Source organism: Chaetomium tenue (assembly GCF_020726465.1).
Source record: "Chaetomium tenue strain MPI-SDFR-AT-0079 chromosome Unknown F5144scaffold_1, whole genome shotgun sequence".
Lineage (NCBI taxonomy): Eukaryota > Fungi > Ascomycota > Sordariomycetes > Sordariales > Chaetomiaceae > Chaetomium > Chaetomium tenue.
The window spans coordinates 3,723,865-3,742,479 of NW_027117329.1; the positions used below are offsets into that span (position 1 = coordinate 3,723,865).

An 18,615-nucleotide genomic window follows, 5' to 3' on the forward strand; every position below is an offset into this window, starting at 1 on the left:
AACTTTGACACCAGGTGTCTGGGTCCTTAGCTCAACGAAATTTGCCCTCTCGCTTAGTACTTCGGTCTGGTCATGTTCGAACTTGGTCCGCATAAAGTGCGAACATGTTAAAATGGCGGAGAGCACTAGAGCCAAAGGAGGAGATTGAAATAATGGTGACTATACTTCTGAAGTGGCATTAGACAGAGGCAGTAATTGGTAGGTACCTAGGTATTTAGTTAGTATCTCCAGTAACTTCCATGTACCTAAGTGAACTTTGCAGAATCCGTCACAAGGTGGCTCCCGCCACTGGGCCAAAGTGTGTGGTGGAGCAAACTTGAGAGAAAATGATATGTGGCGCCAATAAAACACCTGCGGATGTTTCGATCACAAGAAAAATGAATTCCTTGTCATCTCGACTTTGGCAAAAGAAAGTGTTGTCCATGATTCCCATTGATAAATGTCAAAACACCAAGGGAAAAAAAATGTACGCCTGTCTTCCAACCAGTTGAAGGACAAGCATTGTACGCCAACGGCGAGACTCGAACTCGCAACATTCAGATTAAAAGTCTGACGCGCTAACCAATTGCGCCACGTCGGCTTTCGAATTTTCTTGTTAGATTAAAAGGTTAAGCTTATAACAGGGCAAACAGCCCCGAAGAAAACAAATGACCGGAGATCTCCGTGCAGCACTACACTTCCATGTTTTGGATCCTGCAACACCGAAATCAACCTGAAACCCCCAACTCCAACATACATCATCATCAACTTGCCCGCCGAGCAACCCCCACCAAACACGAGGATCATGCGCGAGCGGTGCCGCAAAGCACGCAACTCAGTCAGCCAGCGGTGGCGTAGAAGAGCCGTGTGAGCAATCGTTGAAACATTGTACAAACCACCATCCATGCACTTGTTTGACGAATGAAGATCGCAGCTCCATGTGACCAGAAATAGGCAGCGGGGACGCGGACGCAGACGCGGACGCGGGCTGCTGTTATGGAGACGGGGGATGCGGGCAATGCAGGCTGCTGGCATGGATGGACTGGCTTTGCTCGTTGGACGAAGGAATGTCACACAAGCAGTTCTCTATCAAGGAAAGCTCGAAAAGTTCAGTCAGATAGGCGGCCTGCGAGGCTGCAGCTGGCCGTGGCTTGGCCCCCCTGCCTCCCGGCCAGCAGCCGCAATCTGGGGTCCTGACGTCAGTCAGGGGCGACGCGCCCCCGGTCCCCCGTTCTTCCTTGAACATGGAGCGCGCCAGCGGCCAAAGGTCAGACCGATCGATCCAGCGGACTCGGACCCGATGCTCGTCCCAATTTCTAGTTGGCATCATGCCAGTTTATTTGATCTCTTGGCATTTTTTTTCTTGCTGCTGCTCCTCGAAGACTAACGACCAAAGAGGTTCCTATTTACACATTCACCTGGAAACCAGTAAGTAATCGTGGGTTAAGGCGTGGGGCACGGTTCCCCTCCGCTCCCTTTCTCAAGAACGTAACAAAAAGCACGCCCTTCCGTTAACGCCTGTAATGTGGTCGTAACACAAATGCTTCCCATCCTAAACACCGCTCGCCGAGTTCGTTTGCCAGTAATCCCCGCTGCCCTGGGCCGTTCCGATGAAAAGTCCATCCCCGGATAATTTTCTCTGTGCTCAAAAAACCGTTCGGATCGAGGCCGCGCGCGTGGTGGTATCAACGTCTTTCGGTCGGTATCAAAACAAATCCCTGCACAATAACCCCAACTCCTATAAAACCCGTGCAAGCCGTAACAAAGCCAAATCAAAGTGCCTGTCGGCGGCCGACGTTGAAGAAGGCCCGAGGTTGGTACACCCGGGAGGGTTCCACAACCTGCAGTGCCAATGACGCAAGTCCTCCGTCGATTCAGACCCATGGGATGGGTGGTGACGTGCCATCCTCGGCGGCGATGGCGCGTGACCCTTGCAGTCGTCCTTCCGTAGGTGTGCTCGGTCGGTCAAGACATAATCGGCGGTAGCTAAGCTGTCAAAAGACGCCGTTGCCGTCTATCCAGTCGCCGGGCTGCAGTACGGTTCAAGGTGGACTGCCGTGGCACGGCCGTAGCATTCTCGAGGCCGTCCATCACATACTCTTCCCTCGGGTCGACCTTCCCTTTCCTTCCCTTCCAAACCCTCCAGCGTGGCGTTGCTCATTTCTTGCTCCGGCTGGAAGACGTGATCTTGCTAGTCGACATCAAGTCTCCAATGTACTTTTGGAGAAACTTGTTATGGCTGTCGAGCTTGTCATGCTCTTCCTTTACCGCCTCGATCCGGTTGAAGAGCGTGACTAAAGAGTCTTGCAATGCTTTGGCGTGCCTTCGCGTAGCTAAAGTTAGCCCGCTGTTTCGTTCTCCGGGGCTGGCCCCGGACTATCCGTTGCAGGCGCGAAGCCCAAGCCACGAGGCCTCTTCCGAACTCACCTCTCTAGCTCCGCCCTTGCCTCCTTTCCGAGGGTTTGGATGTCTTCGCTCGTTCGCCTCGGGCTCATGGCCCTCACATCGTCCGGGCCGGCGTGCACGTCAACCGGCCCGACGTCTGTGGAATCGCGGGGAACAATCATGGTGCCGCTGCTCTTGCGGCTGGGCAGCTTGGGTCGCACGGGTTTCGGCGCGTGGATGGGTTGGTCGATAGACGTCCCTGATGATGAATCCGACCAGTCCGGACTTGCTGTTTTGTGCAGACTGGCGTCTCCCATTATGGATTAGGTGCCGATGCGGCGTATCTGATATGAGACCGGTCCGGTCGTCTTAGCCTTGGGAGCGGGCTCGCAAAAGGTTCGAGTAGTAAAGGGCCAGCGAGGTCTTGAATGTCATGAGCGGAAAATGGCCAGCTCCTCCGAACGAAAGTCAACCCAACAAGACTTGTGTTGCCACCATCCGACGGGAACGGAACGTGTGGCGCAGGGTTGGGTGTGGTCGGGGAGTTGGGGGGTGATGAGTCGCGGATGGGTTGGGGCGGTTTCTGGGATGGAGGAAGATGGAAGTTCAGGGCGCAAATTCAGAGCGGAACCTCTGAGGGGTAGCGCAAAAGACAGCTCACAGTCCGCTCTGGGCGGCGAGGCGGTGGTGGGGCCTCTGGCCAGGGCCGCGGGTCCTGCTCGTGGAGTCGTGGGGCCGACTGGGACCGCCGCCAGCAAAATGTCGAGGGACGTCAGTCGCCCAATCACCCGGCAAAACGGCGAATTACTGTGGAGGTCACCTTGGACAGCGGATACCGGTTCAGGAGTGGCCACTCGAGGCGGGAAACAGCTGACCGAAAGAGGACAGGATTGAGGCGCGGGAAAAGCCGGCGTAGCGCAATTGGGCACTGGTTGACCAGGCTTTTTGCGGGAAGACCAAGACCTGGTCGTGGTGGTGGATTTGTGGTGTGTGGACAGCGGGAAGCGGAGGAGAGGCGTGAGAAGGAACGAGCAACGGTAGGTAGCGGGCAAGGTGGAGTTGCTTTAGGCGGGCTGCTCGCTGCTGCTTTGCTCGAGACGGGTTGACGGGGGCTGGTCAGGAGGTGGCTCTGTCAGTGTCTGTGTCCTGTTTCCACTGCCGCGATCAGCAAGCCGTGCCTTGGTGCACACTGGGCGGCGAGTGGTTGCGAGGGTCCCCCCTCGGTGTGGTCACAGGAGCGGAGAACCGGGACTTGTTTTGGGCTGCTTCCTGTGGAAAGCGGGACGACGATCGGTCGAGAAGTAACGGCGTTCAGGGTCAGGGTCAGGGCTCAGGGCTTGAAAAATCGACGCCGTTGTTTCCCACAAACAGGCCGTGACGTTCGGGTTTATTCTGGTACTGGTGTGCTGGATCTAAGAATACCGCCGTCGGGTCGAAGCGAAAGGAAGCAAAAGAAGGTTTTCTGAAACATCGGCAGCGATGAAGCAGGGCGGGAAGGGGAACGCCTGCCAAGGGTCCAACAAACTTGCAAGCTTCATCGGTCACGTTGGGTTTTTGGGCGTTTGAGGTCCCACTGTACCGGAAAAGAGCGTAATTTCCAAATCGATAGTTTCGTTTCTCCGCCCGTTGCCTGCCATCCGGTCTAATGCCTCAGGCATGAGCCGCCCACACGTGTCGGCGACTGCACAGGCGCAACGACAAGCGACCAGGGATCGGCACAATGACGCCAAAATCCAACACATTCATTGGCGCCACTAGGGCGGGTCTGCAAAGGACCCCCAAAATCGGCCAGCAGGGGTCAGCACGGTCAGATCGTCTTCGTTTTGCACCATGATGAAGTGGCTGCAGGATGGGAATTTTTCATCCACCACGACCGAGAATTCATTTCCGGCATCTTTGCTGCCTTGCCTGAGCTTGCTTTAAAACAAGGCACCCGGAGAGTGCCGAGTTGCCTTCTTTGCTGGGTGTTCCTTCCGATAACTTGGACAACCTGGACAACCTGGACAACCCTGCGAAGCCTGCAGCTTTTTTAGTTCCTTTCGCTGATCGGATGCGGCCAGCAGCGCCAGGACGCACAACTCGCAGATTCCATCGCAAACTCTGATTTCCGCCCCCAGCCCGCCAGCCCGCCCAACCAGCAAAGCCATGCCACACGGCGGATTGCAGAAACCGCCGCGGCGTCTTGGTTGCAACTCTACCTTCCCTGTTTTAGCAAGCGTGAATCCAGGGCGCTTCCCCGCCGCCACTGACGAATGAGCGGAGTGAGCATTGGACCCTGATTTATGAGCCTGAAAAGGGAATATCGCACTGTGTCCCCTCCATGCACGAGACAAACCCAACGTCCCCGAACAAGAAGGCGATTCGCGGAGAAGCGCCATTCCTATCCGGAGGATTTCAGGACGTCACCACCCGAAACGGCAAGACGGGCGATTCTTCACCCCCATGCTCGCACTCGTGATGCCCTTGACTCATGGCATAAGTAACCGGTCGTACCATCGCGTTTCCCCTTCCCGCGTCCCACGGTTCACAGCCCAGCCGGTCCCGTAGGTTGGTCGGTTGCGCGTTGCGGCAGGGGTTTGCAGCAGGGAAAAGCTTTTGGCTCTGGGGTTGACAACGAAGGCAGCCAGCGACGATTGATGGAAGCAAACATGACCTCATCTTCCCGGGGGACGACACGCGCCGCCATCTCGCAGCACTGCCAACCCAGACATCGAAAAACGTGAGAACGAGGGCCCGAGCCAATCCCAGGCCAGTTTGCGGGGGAAGCTGCCGGTTCCGCACCTCAGCCGGCGACCTCCCGCCGTACTGGCAGTTTAAAGTTGGTGCCCGTGTGTGGAAAATAGGCATCCCTCGGACATGGGCACCAACCCGAGTGATGGCAAGGGCCGCCGCCAGCGCCAGTGAGAAAGCAAGCTCACCGCCTGAAGCTGCCAAAATGGGCCGCCCAGCTTTCTGGAGAGGCACTTGCTTGAACGTCACCAGGTTGTTGTTCGACCCCCTCCGAAAAGACAAAGCGTCTTGGCTGTCGCCGTCACCGCCTTGTCCGAGGATTTCTCGCCCAACCACAGGAGTCGCACTGTGTCGACACTTGTCGATCGCTCCACGGCCGACATACCCGAGCCAATCTTTGCCGACAGCTAGGAACGAATCACCGTTGTGTTACACCGTGTCACCTGCCGACCTTTTATCGGGAGGAAAATTCAGTCATGATCCCCCAACCCGAGCCGCGATGTGTTCTCACAACGTCAGTCTGGCGGTGGCTCGCGCCGCGAGGCGCCAGAAGTAGACTGGCACGTCGACCAACCTAGAATCATGTTTTCTAAGCGAAAACTCCCGTCTTAGTCTCGTGTTTTCTTCTTTGGGTAAGCTGAAAGGGGCTGCTGAGCAAAGCCCCACGTGTGCCTCTCTGAGGAAGTCTAAGGAGGCCTTGGGGGGGCTGCGTTCTGCAAGGCAGCCCGGCACTCGGCACACGGTGGTCTGCCAAGCCCGGCCTCACATTGCTGAGATGAGCCACATGTAACACCCAACCCTCAACCGCGCGCTGGCAAACAACATTCCTCTCTCTGCGCGTGCAGGCGTGCAACCGCCCAACTGTGCTCGGAGGTTGATCCCCGGTTCCATTCCGTCCCGCCTTGACGAGTTACTCGGAGGAGACAACAAATCTCTGTGCTATTCATATACCCTGTAAGAGCCAATAACGAAATGCGCCCATCATCATCAACCTCCTCGGAAACCATAACCTCCGTCCGATCGTCAGTCCCATCGACCCCACAGGTAGGCTCTGGTTAATATCGCCCACAGGCTACCAACACGCAGGGCTGAACCACAATTGCCTTGTTAGGCCAGGCTGGGACAAGCTCTTCGCAGCCGAAAACCTTCTGCACCAACGTCGCCGGGTACCCCTCCCTTTCCGTCATCGGTCCGCCACAAGGATTCGAATCAAGGAACCAGCTTACACTAGTCCACTGGATAAGGAGGTAAGCTTGCCAACGATGCCAAGTTTAGCGCTGCCAAGGCTAAATCGAGACGGGTCGCGCCGTCCGAGCACGAAATCTGTAAGTTCGCTTCCATGCCGAGTCCCAGTTGTCGAGAGCGAGCATACACGAGACATACCACGTCGGCAAGGGGCTGCGAGTGAAGGACGTTTCGGTAAGTGTTTTGCAAGTCCGCTCACCGACCGGTCTAGCGAGTCTGGCCACGACAAAGGTGTGGGTCCCAGCCACCTGTGACAGCGGGGAGGATGTGTGAGCTAGTATGATGCCATATCCGTTTGGAGTCCGCTGCCATCTCCGACACTTGACCGATCCTTGCTCCACGCTGCCAGGCATGATGTCAGTTGGCTTTGAAATCACTGCTCGGCCAGATACGGCTGCCCCGTGGGCAGACAGGTTGCCTTGTTTTGTTGAGATAAAAATTCAAATCTCACGTGTATCAAATAAAGAAACAAGAATCTTAACCCCCAACAGCACATAATGCGCCGATCCGAAGCCGGCTCTCCAGTTAATGCTCCGCAATTAAGCTTCGTGATATGACGGTGGAGCCAAAGCAGCCCATTTCGAGTCAGTACGTGGGAGTGCATGAAGATTGCGGGTTGTCCGAAGGGAGCATTAAGTGGTCCTGAAATCTTTATCAACAAACTGAAACATTACTCGTGAACGAAACCCACTCCGCCAGCCTTCTTTTCTGATGCCTGTCCTTGTCTCTCACAACAAGTGGCTCAAAACTTTCGCGGCAAATGCCGTAACTCAGAAGGCCCGAATCCTCACGTCGTCGTCATCATACAAGCACCGCGAACTGAACTGTAGGCAGCTCCAGTGGTACTCCACAGCAATGATTGTGTGGTGGACTCAGTGCGTCACGGCGTTTTCCTACTTTTTCTTACAACCTGAAAGTATTGGTGGAACCTAGAACTCGGTGACTAAAGGGAATACGTGTGCTTGCCCATCCCAGGCTGTTGACTTTAACCACTACCGCAGCGGGGTTCTTCTCGAGCGAGTCCTAAGGCCCAGGACTCATCGTATCAACGGTGAGAATGTACACATTCTTATCGCCCTGGTATCTCATCATCAGCTGTCTAAGTAGGCAATTCCATGCAAGTTACTGCCGTCGAGTCGGCTATAAGTTAGCATTATTGTTGTGGAGCAAACCCATCTAACAAGCGATACACGGGTCAGGAACTGTTCATCCTCTTCATCGGCTTGATGAGTGAGGGAATGAAGATATATATGATGAAACGCAATATCCTCCCGTCGAGTCTCTGGTACAGTGAGTGCGCTCTTTTAGTTGGGGCATCGTCGGCAGTAGTAGCCTCACTCCGACAGGTGATAAATAGAAATACTCAGAAAGCGATAAAGTAATGATAGTACCTTCGAAAAGGGGATACAGCGAGAGTCAAGCCGGAGGCACCGGCTAATAAAGAACAAGTCAATAAGCTAGAAGGCGAAGACAATCTAACCGACCACCCCGCAGATTCGGAGCCCCCAATTAGAAGTGGCCAAGAATGTCGCGCGGATAATTACTCGTTCCTCTTGCCCGCGAGGAGAACCGCTTTATGGCCACCAAGAACAGCTATGGCTCGCGCGCGGGGGCTTCGCGTAAAAGGAAGAGGTGCTAGCAAAGATCGCGCTAGTTTTAGACAAGTTCCAGGACAGTGTGATATGTTGACATTCGCGCACAACGACAAGGTTAGGTGCATAAAGTTGAGGCGTAAAAACGCCGTCCAGAACGACCTTCCGACGGCTGATTCTGGCACTAGTGTGATAATGTGGGTTGGGGTTAAGGCATTCCGGGTATACGAAAAGACCTCGCGTTATGGGCAACAGGGACAGTGTCTTTGTTGGTTTGCAGCTGGCTTTGGGCAGCCAAGATGACATAAACAGGAATATTGCTCAATGACAATGCCCATGGTACGGGCACAAGAAAGACTATTCCTCGGTTTCCAAGGTCCACAATGGGTTCATCTCACTGTGCTCTTTATGGTATTCACAACATATATACAGGACCGCGTCTTCAAGGTTTGCGCTGTTTCGAGTCTCTGCTTTTTCGGACTCTTATGCCAACCGCTTTATATACTTATACAATAGGCATCCGTTCCGTCGGTCGGTCACTTCCGTTCAAAATGTCTGAACCAAACCTCACCACCACATCCGACGCCGAAGAACAGCTCAGAATCGCCATGTCTGCCAACGCGAGCAGCCCCTGGAGCGGCAACCACGAGCCGCTCAGCATGGATGGGATGGGCGAGGCGCCCCCTGCCTACGCTCGCGTACACCGTGGCAACGGCCACAACTCAAACGTGTTGGAGATTGCCAGCGAGGGCGACTTCTGGAGGGGCATGGCAGAGCTCGGGCTCTGGACTATAGGCCCGATGCTGTCGCGGCTGTTCGAGCGCCAAAACGAACTCGAGCGGCAGCGCAACGCCCTCGACCGGCAACTCGACAAGGTTTCGCAGTTGATCCGCTACTTGGCGCTTAATCTCCAGGGGTCCGAGGAAGCTGCCATGCACCAGAGCCCGGCCAACGAGCCCCGAGAGCAGTGGCGGCAGTACCAACAGCAGCAGCAGCAGCAGCAGCAGCGTCGAGAGACCGTCCAACGTGGTGAATCACCCGGCCGCGGCCAGGTCTTTGAGCAGCCTGCTCCCCTGGGGACCATGGCCGCCGGGGTTGCTCCTTTGGTCGGCACGACCCCGGGGGCGGATATCCAGGACGACAGCGGTGCGGAACCTGATATCTGGCAGGTGGTAGCCCCTTGGGGGGCTGTTGGAGTCTCTCATCGGAACACGCACATGGGTTAGCTGCGGGGTGGGCTGGTGGAAAGGAACGACAACCCGGACTGCCTGGGATTCGAAGGTCGTTTTGAAGCTACTCACAGCTCAGCATCTCACACCTTTGCCAACTGCGGCGTAGGTGAGCTGAGCAGCAGTTTCTACAAAAGTTGAAAACTGAATTGGAAAGATAGTATAATTTGCAATTGGAGCTGTGCCTTGGTGAAAGTTTGGGGAGGTTTGGTGACTACCTGTGACGAACCTGCCTAGGATCCTATCCTGTTAGGGTTCAGTGAAGGTAATCTTGCAAAGGATGCTTAGGTTCGGTGCAGCCAAAAGGTGCACAACAATAGACTTGTCTCAACAGTAGGCTTGCGAGCTTGTAGCGAACTGTAGTTGTGATTGCTAACTGGAGAACTCCCAGAGCTCTCCAGAACGAGTGACTATATACTATCTAGGCCCCAAGGTACCTTCGTACCTCTTCCCTTGGGAACGTGAGGAACGGTAGCCGTTCCCCTCGTTCCTCTGCTGATTGGTCCGGGACCCATCTTTAATGATTGGCTGGGGACGCTTCCCACGCGCCCTCCATCGGGACCCTGCATGCGGCCATAACCGTGACACTACCTATGTAACTACTATCTCGTGAACGTTTGCCAAGCAGGGGATAAAAACGAATATGTTGAGGGTAAAAGAGATAGGAGTCCCTACTACTCCTAAAGCTTCCAACGAATCCACGAAGACTCCACCGATGTATGCCAAGTATGGCCACTTTCCTACGGTATATGGCGAAGCTACCTTATGGAAGCAAACTTGAAGGATGCCCCTTCAGCCACGAAAGCGACCGAGAACTTAAACAGCTGCACAAAGGACTCTTTGTCATTCAGCGATACAGGACAAGATTAGTATACCAACAAAAGGGACAATGGGCCATTATTTAATGAGGGAGATGAAATGTACCTCGCTCGAAAAAGTACCTATTAAGACCAAAGCAGCCAGGCAACAGGCTTAGGTCCACCCCTTTTCCGCACTCCACCCGAGGGACCAGCACCACCCGCAGAACCAACATCACCACGAGAAGAGCAAGTTTTAGTGAATCTGCCGTTACAAAACCGACAGCTAGGTAGTGCGGAACCACGGATAAAGCGAGCACGATTGACACAGAAGAACCTCGCTGAATTCAACAAGATGAGCAAAAAGAATTCAGACACCAAGAGAGTTGGCAAAGCTAATAATGAAGCAACAGTAGTTATCGAAACTAGCTGGAGACTGCTGAAGGAATATGATGATGATGATGATGGTCACGACCAGGGCTGTACTGGCTTACCAGAAGACCTCGGATTAAACTGCGGCCTCTCTACACTACAGCCTGATTTTGTTGAAGGGCTCGAAAAAGAAGAATTCCGCCCTTTCCCGGTTGACGAATACGTCCCCGGCGCGGCTCTTCACCAGGATGATCCCCACTCCATAACCTTGCCACATATAGCTGGAGAATGGGCTGGAGACATGAGAGAGGCAACAGTACAGAGCGCCTACAGCGGAGCAGCGATGGTTTACGCAAGATCCCAAGCACTCGCTTATATGGGAGAACAGGATCCTCCAGGTCACGCTTCAGTTACAACGTTTGCGACAGATGGTACGAATCTCAACATATACGCTCATTATGCTACCCCAGTGGAGGGTGACGAGAGCAGACTTGAGTATCACCAGTATCTTATCTCGTCAACGAACCTCAAGAGCACCTATCAAGGTTACAAAGATGGATGGAGAAGTCTCAGAAATGCTCAAGATTATGCAAAGGGCCAGTCAGAACAACTACGAGACCGGTTGAAGGAATACTGGAAACAGAATCGTGATAAGCTCGCACCAGTCGCCGTAGGAGTTAACCCACCGAACGTGGAACCACCACCACAGGCAACGGATGGAGACGAAGACGCGAGCCTGAACGTTCTATAAGAAGAAGAAGAAGGAGAGAAGTAAGATGGCTATGAAGTCGCCAAACGCCAACAACAACCGCAGGTTTGCCTTAGTTAGAACCAAACAACTTATGATATTGATGATATTGATATTTGCTATTAGTGTTTACAAGTGCCGCACTGCCGCGAAAGGATGAATCTAAGCAGGGGTTTTGACTTAGTAAAAGGAAGGGTAAAAAGGGCAACAATATGGGTTAGCCGTCTCGTATATTTACATGTAAAAAAGTGAACGTCCTTGAATTTCGGCCCCAAAAGTCCCAAAGCTTGCGTTGATCGAAAGCTCTCGCAAAGCCCTATCTAGCCACACCACGTGCACCGACGCGCAATCCGCAGCGCGGCCGCAGTAGGCGTGGAAAGAAGGGCGATCCGGGACACGCAGTGGCCCTGGAAATCTCTATCGCCCACGCACGGACCCACGAGCTACCCGACCCACCCACAGTTACCCAGACGACCACGCCCCCCTGAACCCCTGAGTGGAGGCGGGATGGCCGGCCCTACTGCCCCAGTCCAAAGGGGAAGAAGTGGGCTAGAGCAGTCCCGACACTTGCCCCCCACCCCGCCCCTCTCACCCCCACCCTCCGACATAGAGGTTATCAAGAAGATGGTTGACGAGCTGGTGGGACTAGCAGACCCCGAGAAGAAAGGGACAGCCAGAGGCATGGGACAGGACCTGCTAGCAGCCGTCCGGAAGGTGCACAACGCGTCTCAGTCACAGACTGGAAACATCTCGCTTGCCAACCTCCGCAAGGTGGTGGCCGAGGAAATGAAGGCAGCCGTCAACGGAACCGGAGCCCAGGACAGAGGATCCTGGGCCGCAGTGGCCGCTCATGGAGCTGCCCCCTCTCAGCCGCAGCCTAACACGCCGACAAAGATAGTGCCGACCCGCATAAACAAGGAGATTCTAGTCAGAGGCAGAGGAATGCCGGCCGATCTCGCCAAACGCACCCCGCAAGAAACCATCCAGGCCATCAACCGGGTGTCTATCAAGAAGGGAGCAGTTGCGGCCCGAAGGCTCCCCAGCGGCGATACAATCGTCACATTCCAGAACGCAGGCGCGAGAGATTGGCACTCGATGAACACCAACTGGATCAAGGAGGCTTTCGGAGAGCAGGCCGAGGAGAGCAAGAGAACCTTTGCAGTCCTGCTAAAGGGCGTGTGGAAGAAGGACCTGCAGGGGGTCACCGAGGAGGAATTCGGGAAACAAACAGGCCTCCACACAGTCGATAAAGTGAAGTTCAGAGTGCCGAGACACAGGGAGGCGACCCGGGCAACAGTGCTGGTTGCTTTAACCTCCCAGGAGGAAGCACGCAAGGCGTGCGACGAGGGAGTGATCTGGAAGGCTCAACTACTGGACTGCGAGCCTTACTGGGCTGCCCTCAGCCCAACACAGTGCTACAAGTGCTGGAAGTGGGGACACACACAACATCATTGCAAGGCTACCCCATTGTGCCCGCGCTGCGGGACGAAAGCCCATGGAGAGGGCGGCAGGGACGGCGAGAACCAGTGCCCTACTCACAAAAACGAAATTCCGCTCCGATGCCCGGCCTGCGGAGGAAGGCATCCGGCGTGGTCAGGAGAGTGCCCGGAGAAGTCGAGGACCCTCGCCAAGGCCAAGGAGGCCTACCAGTACCGGCCACGGACTTATGAGACCGCAGCGGCGAACTCTGCCAGCACGGCCCCTACGAGCGCTCCCGCGTTTAACTTCGAGGGCGAGGAGAGGGGCGACGACAGCTATCAGGTGGTAGGCAGGAAGAGGTTGAGAGGAAGACCGACGAATGCGGCTGCGGCCCAACGTCAGGCTCTCTTAGACCCCCAGCAGACCAGGATCAACTTCGAGGCTCCGAGGGTGCAGTTCGCAAACCCGGTAGTCAACGGTGTCTACACCGTCGCTCCGCCGCCCCGGGCGCCCGAACCGGCTACCGGACCAACGCCTGCCGTCGCCGCCAACCCTGCGGTCACTGCTACTCCGAACCAACGCGACCCCGAGGGGGACACTACGATGGACTCGATCACCGTCGCAGGCGATGAAAATTAAAATTTTACTCTGGAACACCGAAGGAATCAAGCAAACACTGGAAGTGTTGCTGGAAGAGGCCAAATACGACCTCTTGGCTGTGCAAGAACCGTGGATTAATAAGGCGACGGAGTCTACATACTGCCCCCGGAGCAGCAGATACCACCTGGTACACAAACTCGAGGGGCGGGCAGCGATATATGTAAGCAAAAGATTTGAAATCAGGCAGTGGGACTCCGAAGCCACGGAGAATTGGTGCCGCGTGTGGTTCCCGGAGGCGGACCTCGGAAGGGAAGACCCCGGATTCGAGCTTTGGTCCATATACAACCCTCCCGGCGGCGAGAACGTACCGAGAGCCCTGCAAGGGCGGCCAAGGCCAAGCCACCCGGTGGTTCTGGCAGGTGACTTCAACTTGAAGCACCCACTGTGGGACGATTTCGGGCGCTACGACAGGGAGTCTGAAGACCTACTGCAGCTGGGTCTCCTGTGGGACCTCACCATCAGGACCCCAAGGGGAGCAACAACACGAGCCCCTCAGGGGCGACAGCGGGGCCGTCCGTCAACTATAGACCACTTCTGGGCCTCGGGAAACCTCCAGACAACATACTACGGGGAGGAGTGTCGCGGAAAGTCAGACCACTACCCACAGGTGCTCGAGATCGAGGGGAGGCTGGGGCTGAAGCCAACCCAGCCGGACGGCTGGGCCTGGAACAAGATGGACAGAGAGAGGGTGAAGGCTGAAGCAGCGTTGCTATGCAAGGCCATGGGGCTCACGGACCCGGGACCGGACGGACTACCGGCCAGGACCCGGACAGTCGAGGGTCTTGACAAAGCTTTCGATAGCCTGGTTGAGTGGCTCACCTGGGTCGCGGGGGAAAGCACTCCACGGAAGAAGGCGAGCTGCGGCTACAGCTCTCCCTGGTGGACTGTGGAGGTGCAGCAGGCCGCCCGGGAGGCCAGGAGAGCCGAGAGGTTGGCGAAGGAGACTAGGGCAGAGTACTGTTGGGAGGAGCTCGGCGAAAGGCTCAAGGACCTTGCCAGAACAACGCGCGAAGCACGGACGAGGGCTTGGAGAAACAGCCTACAGGAAGCAAGCGAGGCAAAGAAGCCCGATCAGATGTGGAGCTTGGAAAGATGGGCTAGGCTGCGGAGCTTTTTGCCGCCAGAACCACCGAGGCTGCCGGAATTTAAGGACTCTTCCGGACAGGTAACGGCCAAAACGCACGACCAGAAGGCCAGCGCGCTGGCCGAGAGGTTCTTCCCGGACCCACCGGCCAACCTGACGGACGTGGAAGACCCAGCCTTTTTGGGCAGCTGGAACCCGGGCTTCGACGTTGTACAAGCAGTGACGCCGACCGAGATCACGGAAGCGATAGGAAGAGCAAGCCCCTGGAAGGCGCCAGGCGAGGATTTGCTCCCGATGGGCCTTCTGAAGGCGTGCGGAGCACCGTTAGCTGAAGTGCTGGCCCTTCTGGCGACAAGGTGTCTGGAGCTAGGATGGTTCCCGAACCGTTTCAAGAGGGCGAAGACTGTAGTACTACCGAAACCAGGAAAGGCTCCGCCGGTGTATCAGACCCCGGGGGGATACAGGCCCATTGCTCTGCTGCCAACCCTAGGGAAGGTAATAGAGTCAGTGGTCGCCAGGAAGGTCACTCAAACTGCAGAAGTCAACGGCCTCTTACCAGATGAACAAATGGGGAACAGAGCACACCGCTCCACAGAGCTGGCTGTCCGGCTAGTAGTAGCCCAGGTCCAGGAGGCGTGGAGACAGAAGGGTGCGGCGTCCCTATTGCAACTGGACATTTCAGGAGCCTTTGACACGGTCAACCACACCCGACTGCTAGCAACTTTGCGAGAAGTGGGCTACCCGAGGTGGCTGGTCCTCTGGACGAGAGACTGGTTGACTGGTCGAGAGGCCACCCTTCTTTTCGACGGCAAGACGGCGGCACCGACGGCAATTCGGGCAGGGGTCCCCCAAGGCTCACCCCTTTCCCCTGTTCTCTTCATCCTCTATATTTCCTCATTATACAAGCAGCTAAAAGACGAGCACCCTCACTTGGCTATAACGGGGTTTGCGGATGACACCAACCTCCTGGTGTTTGGTCGAAACCCCGAGGCCAACGTCCGGCAACTGGAGGCGGCGTGGGAAACATGCATGCGATGGGCGGACAGTCGGGGGATGAAGTTTGCCCCGGAAAAGAGCGAACTGATCCATTTCAACAAGGGACGACGGCAGTGGACAAACCAGCTGGAACTCACTAACCCAGGGGGAGGCACCAGCCCCGTCAGACCGAAGGAGTCTGCCAGGTTCCTGGGAGTCTGGCTGGACCGGAAGCTCAACTGGAAAGCCCACCTTGCGGCGGTGGAGAAGAAGCTGAGGACCCAGAGCTATGCCCTGTCGAGGCTAGCGGCATCGACGTGGGGACTGGGTCTAGCCAAAGCGCGAGAAGTGTACACAAAGTGCATCCGGTCAGCGCTGGCCTATGGCGCATCGTCGTTCCACATTCCCACGGATGTGGGAGGCGAACCGGTGAAGAAAGGCATCACCAAGGCCCTCGGGAAGGCCCAGAACAAGAGCCTGAGGATTGTGGCGGGAGCCTTTAAGTCTACCCCCATCCGTAACCTCGAGACAGAGACGTGGGTACCACCGTTGGACTTATACCTAAACAAACGGCTTGCAGATTTCGAAAACCGACTCCAACAACCCGATCTGGACGACGGCCAAGGCGGCAAAAAGACGGCGGGGAGCGTTATCCTTACCGCCTGCCGCAAGATACAGCAGAGACTCAGCTCGAGGAGGGGCAACAGGGGCCGACCGCGAACCTTGAGACCTCAAGGGCCCACGGCGGTAGAGAGAGCCGCGAGCACGATCATGCGCTGGACGGGGGGAACCATAGACACGGACAAGGCAGTAGAAGAGGCCTGGAGAGCGAGGTGGTTAAAGAAACGGGACGGCAGAGCAATCACCAGGCCGGCGGACGACTTTGACCATCAGCGGGAGACGCTATTCCGGAACGAAACCCTAAGGAGGCATGACGGTCTCAGCAAGGCGAAAAGCTCACTGCTCATTCAAATCCGGACGGGAGCAATAGGCTTACGGGACTACTTGTTTACACGGGAAGTCCCGGAGGTTCTGACGCCTGCCTGCGAATGTGGCGAGGGACGAGAGACTGCCGAACACCTGGTAGTGTGGTGTTTGGCCCCACCGTTGACTCGAAGATGGGAGAGAACTGGAATTCGGACACGACGGGACTTTTACTCAGTTCTACACGGTATCAATCCCACGACTGCACGGCTTGCGAGGAGGATCCTCGACTGGCTGATGGACTCGGGGAGGCTGCCGATGTACAGCTTGGCCAGGAGGCTCGAGCTGGAAACGGCGGCCTGAAGCGCCCCCGTTCGGAGGCCAGGAGGCCTCCTCTCTTTGTATACGTAGACTCACCAGAACGCATCGTTCCTTGATTGTTGGTAGGGGTTTTTCACCCGGCCCGGGAGGGCACGGTTTTCCTGTACACTAAATAGCAGAGGGTCCGGCACGCCCTAGGGCATAGCGGAGTATGAATAATAATATTATTGGCCATGGATTGGATGAAGAGAAAAAAAAACCGAAAACACGAAAGAAGCAACAAAACGCCTGAAACTACCACCAGTCGATCGAGCTCAGAAAGCTCTAACCGCCGACGGTAGTTTCCCCGTTGCGGGATCTGTCGCGCCTCGTCGCGATGGCTCGCAAAGGAAAGGGCAAGACCGCGCCCGGGGCTGGGAAAAATGCTGCACGGGGGGAGCCTGCCCCACCTACTGGAGGAGCCGAACCAATCACAACGAAGGACAGCGACGAAGTGATGGAAGATGACATCTACAATGGCCCCAACCCTCTACACGACGAATCAGACGAGGTACTTGCAGGGACAATAGTCCACTTGGCCAAGGAACCAAACGAGGCGGTCTCCCAAGTAGTGGCGGATGAGATCATGACACGGCTGCGGAGGCTGCGTAGACTGGAAAGCGGAAAGGCATCAGAGACGGGAAACGAGGGAATCGACGTTGCGAGGATTCAAGGAACCGTCGTGGACGCCGTGGTGGACGGTATCGGACAAGGGACAGGGAGGGCCATAGAGGAAGTGAGAAAACAGATGCAGGAAGTCCGGAAGGAGATGCAGGAGGTCCAGAAGGAATTGCAAGAGGCCCGGAGGGAACTGCAGGATCAGAGAAAGAAGCAAGCTCCTGCACCAGCAACAACGGTAGCCCGGTCGTGGGCTGCAGTGGTGGCTGGGGAAGGAGAGCTCCCGAAGAAGATCATACCGGGGCGGCTCAACAAGGAAATACTGGTGAGGGGATCTATAGAGCCGTCGCTGACCCGGAGGTCTCCACAAGAGATCGTCCAGGCGGTCAACGGGGTTTCCGAGAGGAAGGGAGCAGTGGCAGCACGCAAGCTCCCTAGCGGGGATGTTATCGTCACTTTTCAGGATGCTGAAGCGAAGGAATGGCACGCGAAGAACGGAGGATGGATCGGAACGGCGTTTGGAGAGGTGGCGAAAGAGGCAAAGCGGACATTTGCGGTTTTGGTAAAAGGGATGTTGAAGAGAGACTTGAGGGACGTCACAGAAGCGGCATTCGGCAAGCAGCTGGGGCTGCAGTCGGTGGAACGAGTCAAGTTCCGAATTCCAACGATCGAGGGAGTCACGAGAGCGACGGCACTGGTTACCATGACCAGTCAGGAAGAATCCAAAAGGGCCTGCGAGGAGGGAGTGGTTTGGCGGGCCCAGATGCTCAACTGCGAGCCGTACTGGTCTGCACTGCAGGCTACCCAGTGCTATAGGTGCTGGAAATGGGGTCACACCCAACGGTTCTGCAAGAAGTCTGCGCTGTGCCCGCGCTGCGGCACAGCGGCCCATGGGGGAGGCGGGAGGGCGGGGGAAGCCCAATGCCCAACCCACGGCAACGAGATTCCATACTTTTGTCCGTGCTGCTCAGGGAAGCACCCGGCCTGGGTACGGTGGTGCCCGGAAGCAGTAAAAGCCCGGGGTGCGGCGAGGGAGGCATACCATTTCCGGCCTCGAACCTTTGAGCTTGCTTTGCAGCAACAAACACAACAGCAGCAAGAGAGACTACTACCGAGGATGCGGAGCGTCACATTCCGGGGTGCGTCCACCCTGGAGGAGGCCGACGATGGCTTCCAAGAAGGGGGAAAAAGGAAGAGACCACGGGGCCGCCCCCCCGGCTTTCTCATAGCCCAGGAGGAGGCTGCAAGGAGTTCGAGGCAAGGAAAGCTGACCTTTGCGAGGAAGGTTGATACGGATCTGACCGGAGACCGAGGAGACGGTGTTGGGGGCCTAGGGGTTACGACTCCAGAGGCCGCGGATACCTTGGAGGCGGACGGTCAGGATGTCGGAATGCAGGGAGCTGGGTAGGCTCCCTTCAACCGTAGTACGACGGATTCTGAAGAGACGGGCCAAGGTAACATCGGTACAGGTTTTTAGTCCGACTGGGAAACCAGGACG

At 56.2% G+C, this 18,615-nt stretch overlaps 3 protein-coding genes and 1 non-coding gene across 4 annotated transcripts; 2 read left to right on the forward strand and 2 right to left on the reverse strand.

Moving 5' to 3' along the window:
- Nucleotides 1–506: 506 nt before the first annotated feature.
- F5144DRAFT_t22 lies at nt 507–580 on the reverse strand. Its single transcript has one exon. It is a non-coding gene; the product is annotated as a tRNA-Lys (tRNA).
- A 1,556-nt stretch (nt 581–2,136) lies between these two features.
- F5144DRAFT_597915 (uncharacterized protein) lies at nt 2,137–2,681 on the reverse strand (the record flags this gene model as incomplete). The annotated part of the gene is made up of 2 exons (XM_066790901.1): nt 2,137–2,302; nt 2,407–2,681. The coding sequence occupies 2 exons, from the start codon at nt 2,679–2,681 to the stop codon at nt 2,137–2,139; spliced, it is 441 nt and encodes a 146-aa protein (XP_066648757.1).
- Nucleotides 2,682–8,482: 5,801 nt separating this feature from the next.
- On the forward strand, nt 8,483–9,585 carry F5144DRAFT_637295 (uncharacterized protein; the record flags this gene model as incomplete). Its single annotated transcript, XM_066792650.1, has 1 exon — nt 8,483–9,585. One exon carries the CDS (start codon nt 8,483–8,485, stop codon nt 9,155–9,157), a length of 675 nt encoding a protein of 224 aa, XP_066648758.1. The 3' UTR covers nt 9,158–9,585.
- A 493-nt stretch (nt 9,586–10,078) lies between these two features.
- Nucleotides 10,079–11,080, forward strand: F5144DRAFT_617330 (uncharacterized protein; the record flags this gene model as incomplete). The annotated part of the gene is made up of 2 exons (XM_066791875.1): nt 10,079–10,097; nt 10,185–11,080. 2 exons carry the CDS (start codon nt 10,079–10,081, stop codon nt 11,078–11,080), a joined length of 915 nt encoding a protein of 304 aa, XP_066648759.1.
- Nucleotides 11,081–18,615: the final 7,535 nt, after the last annotated feature.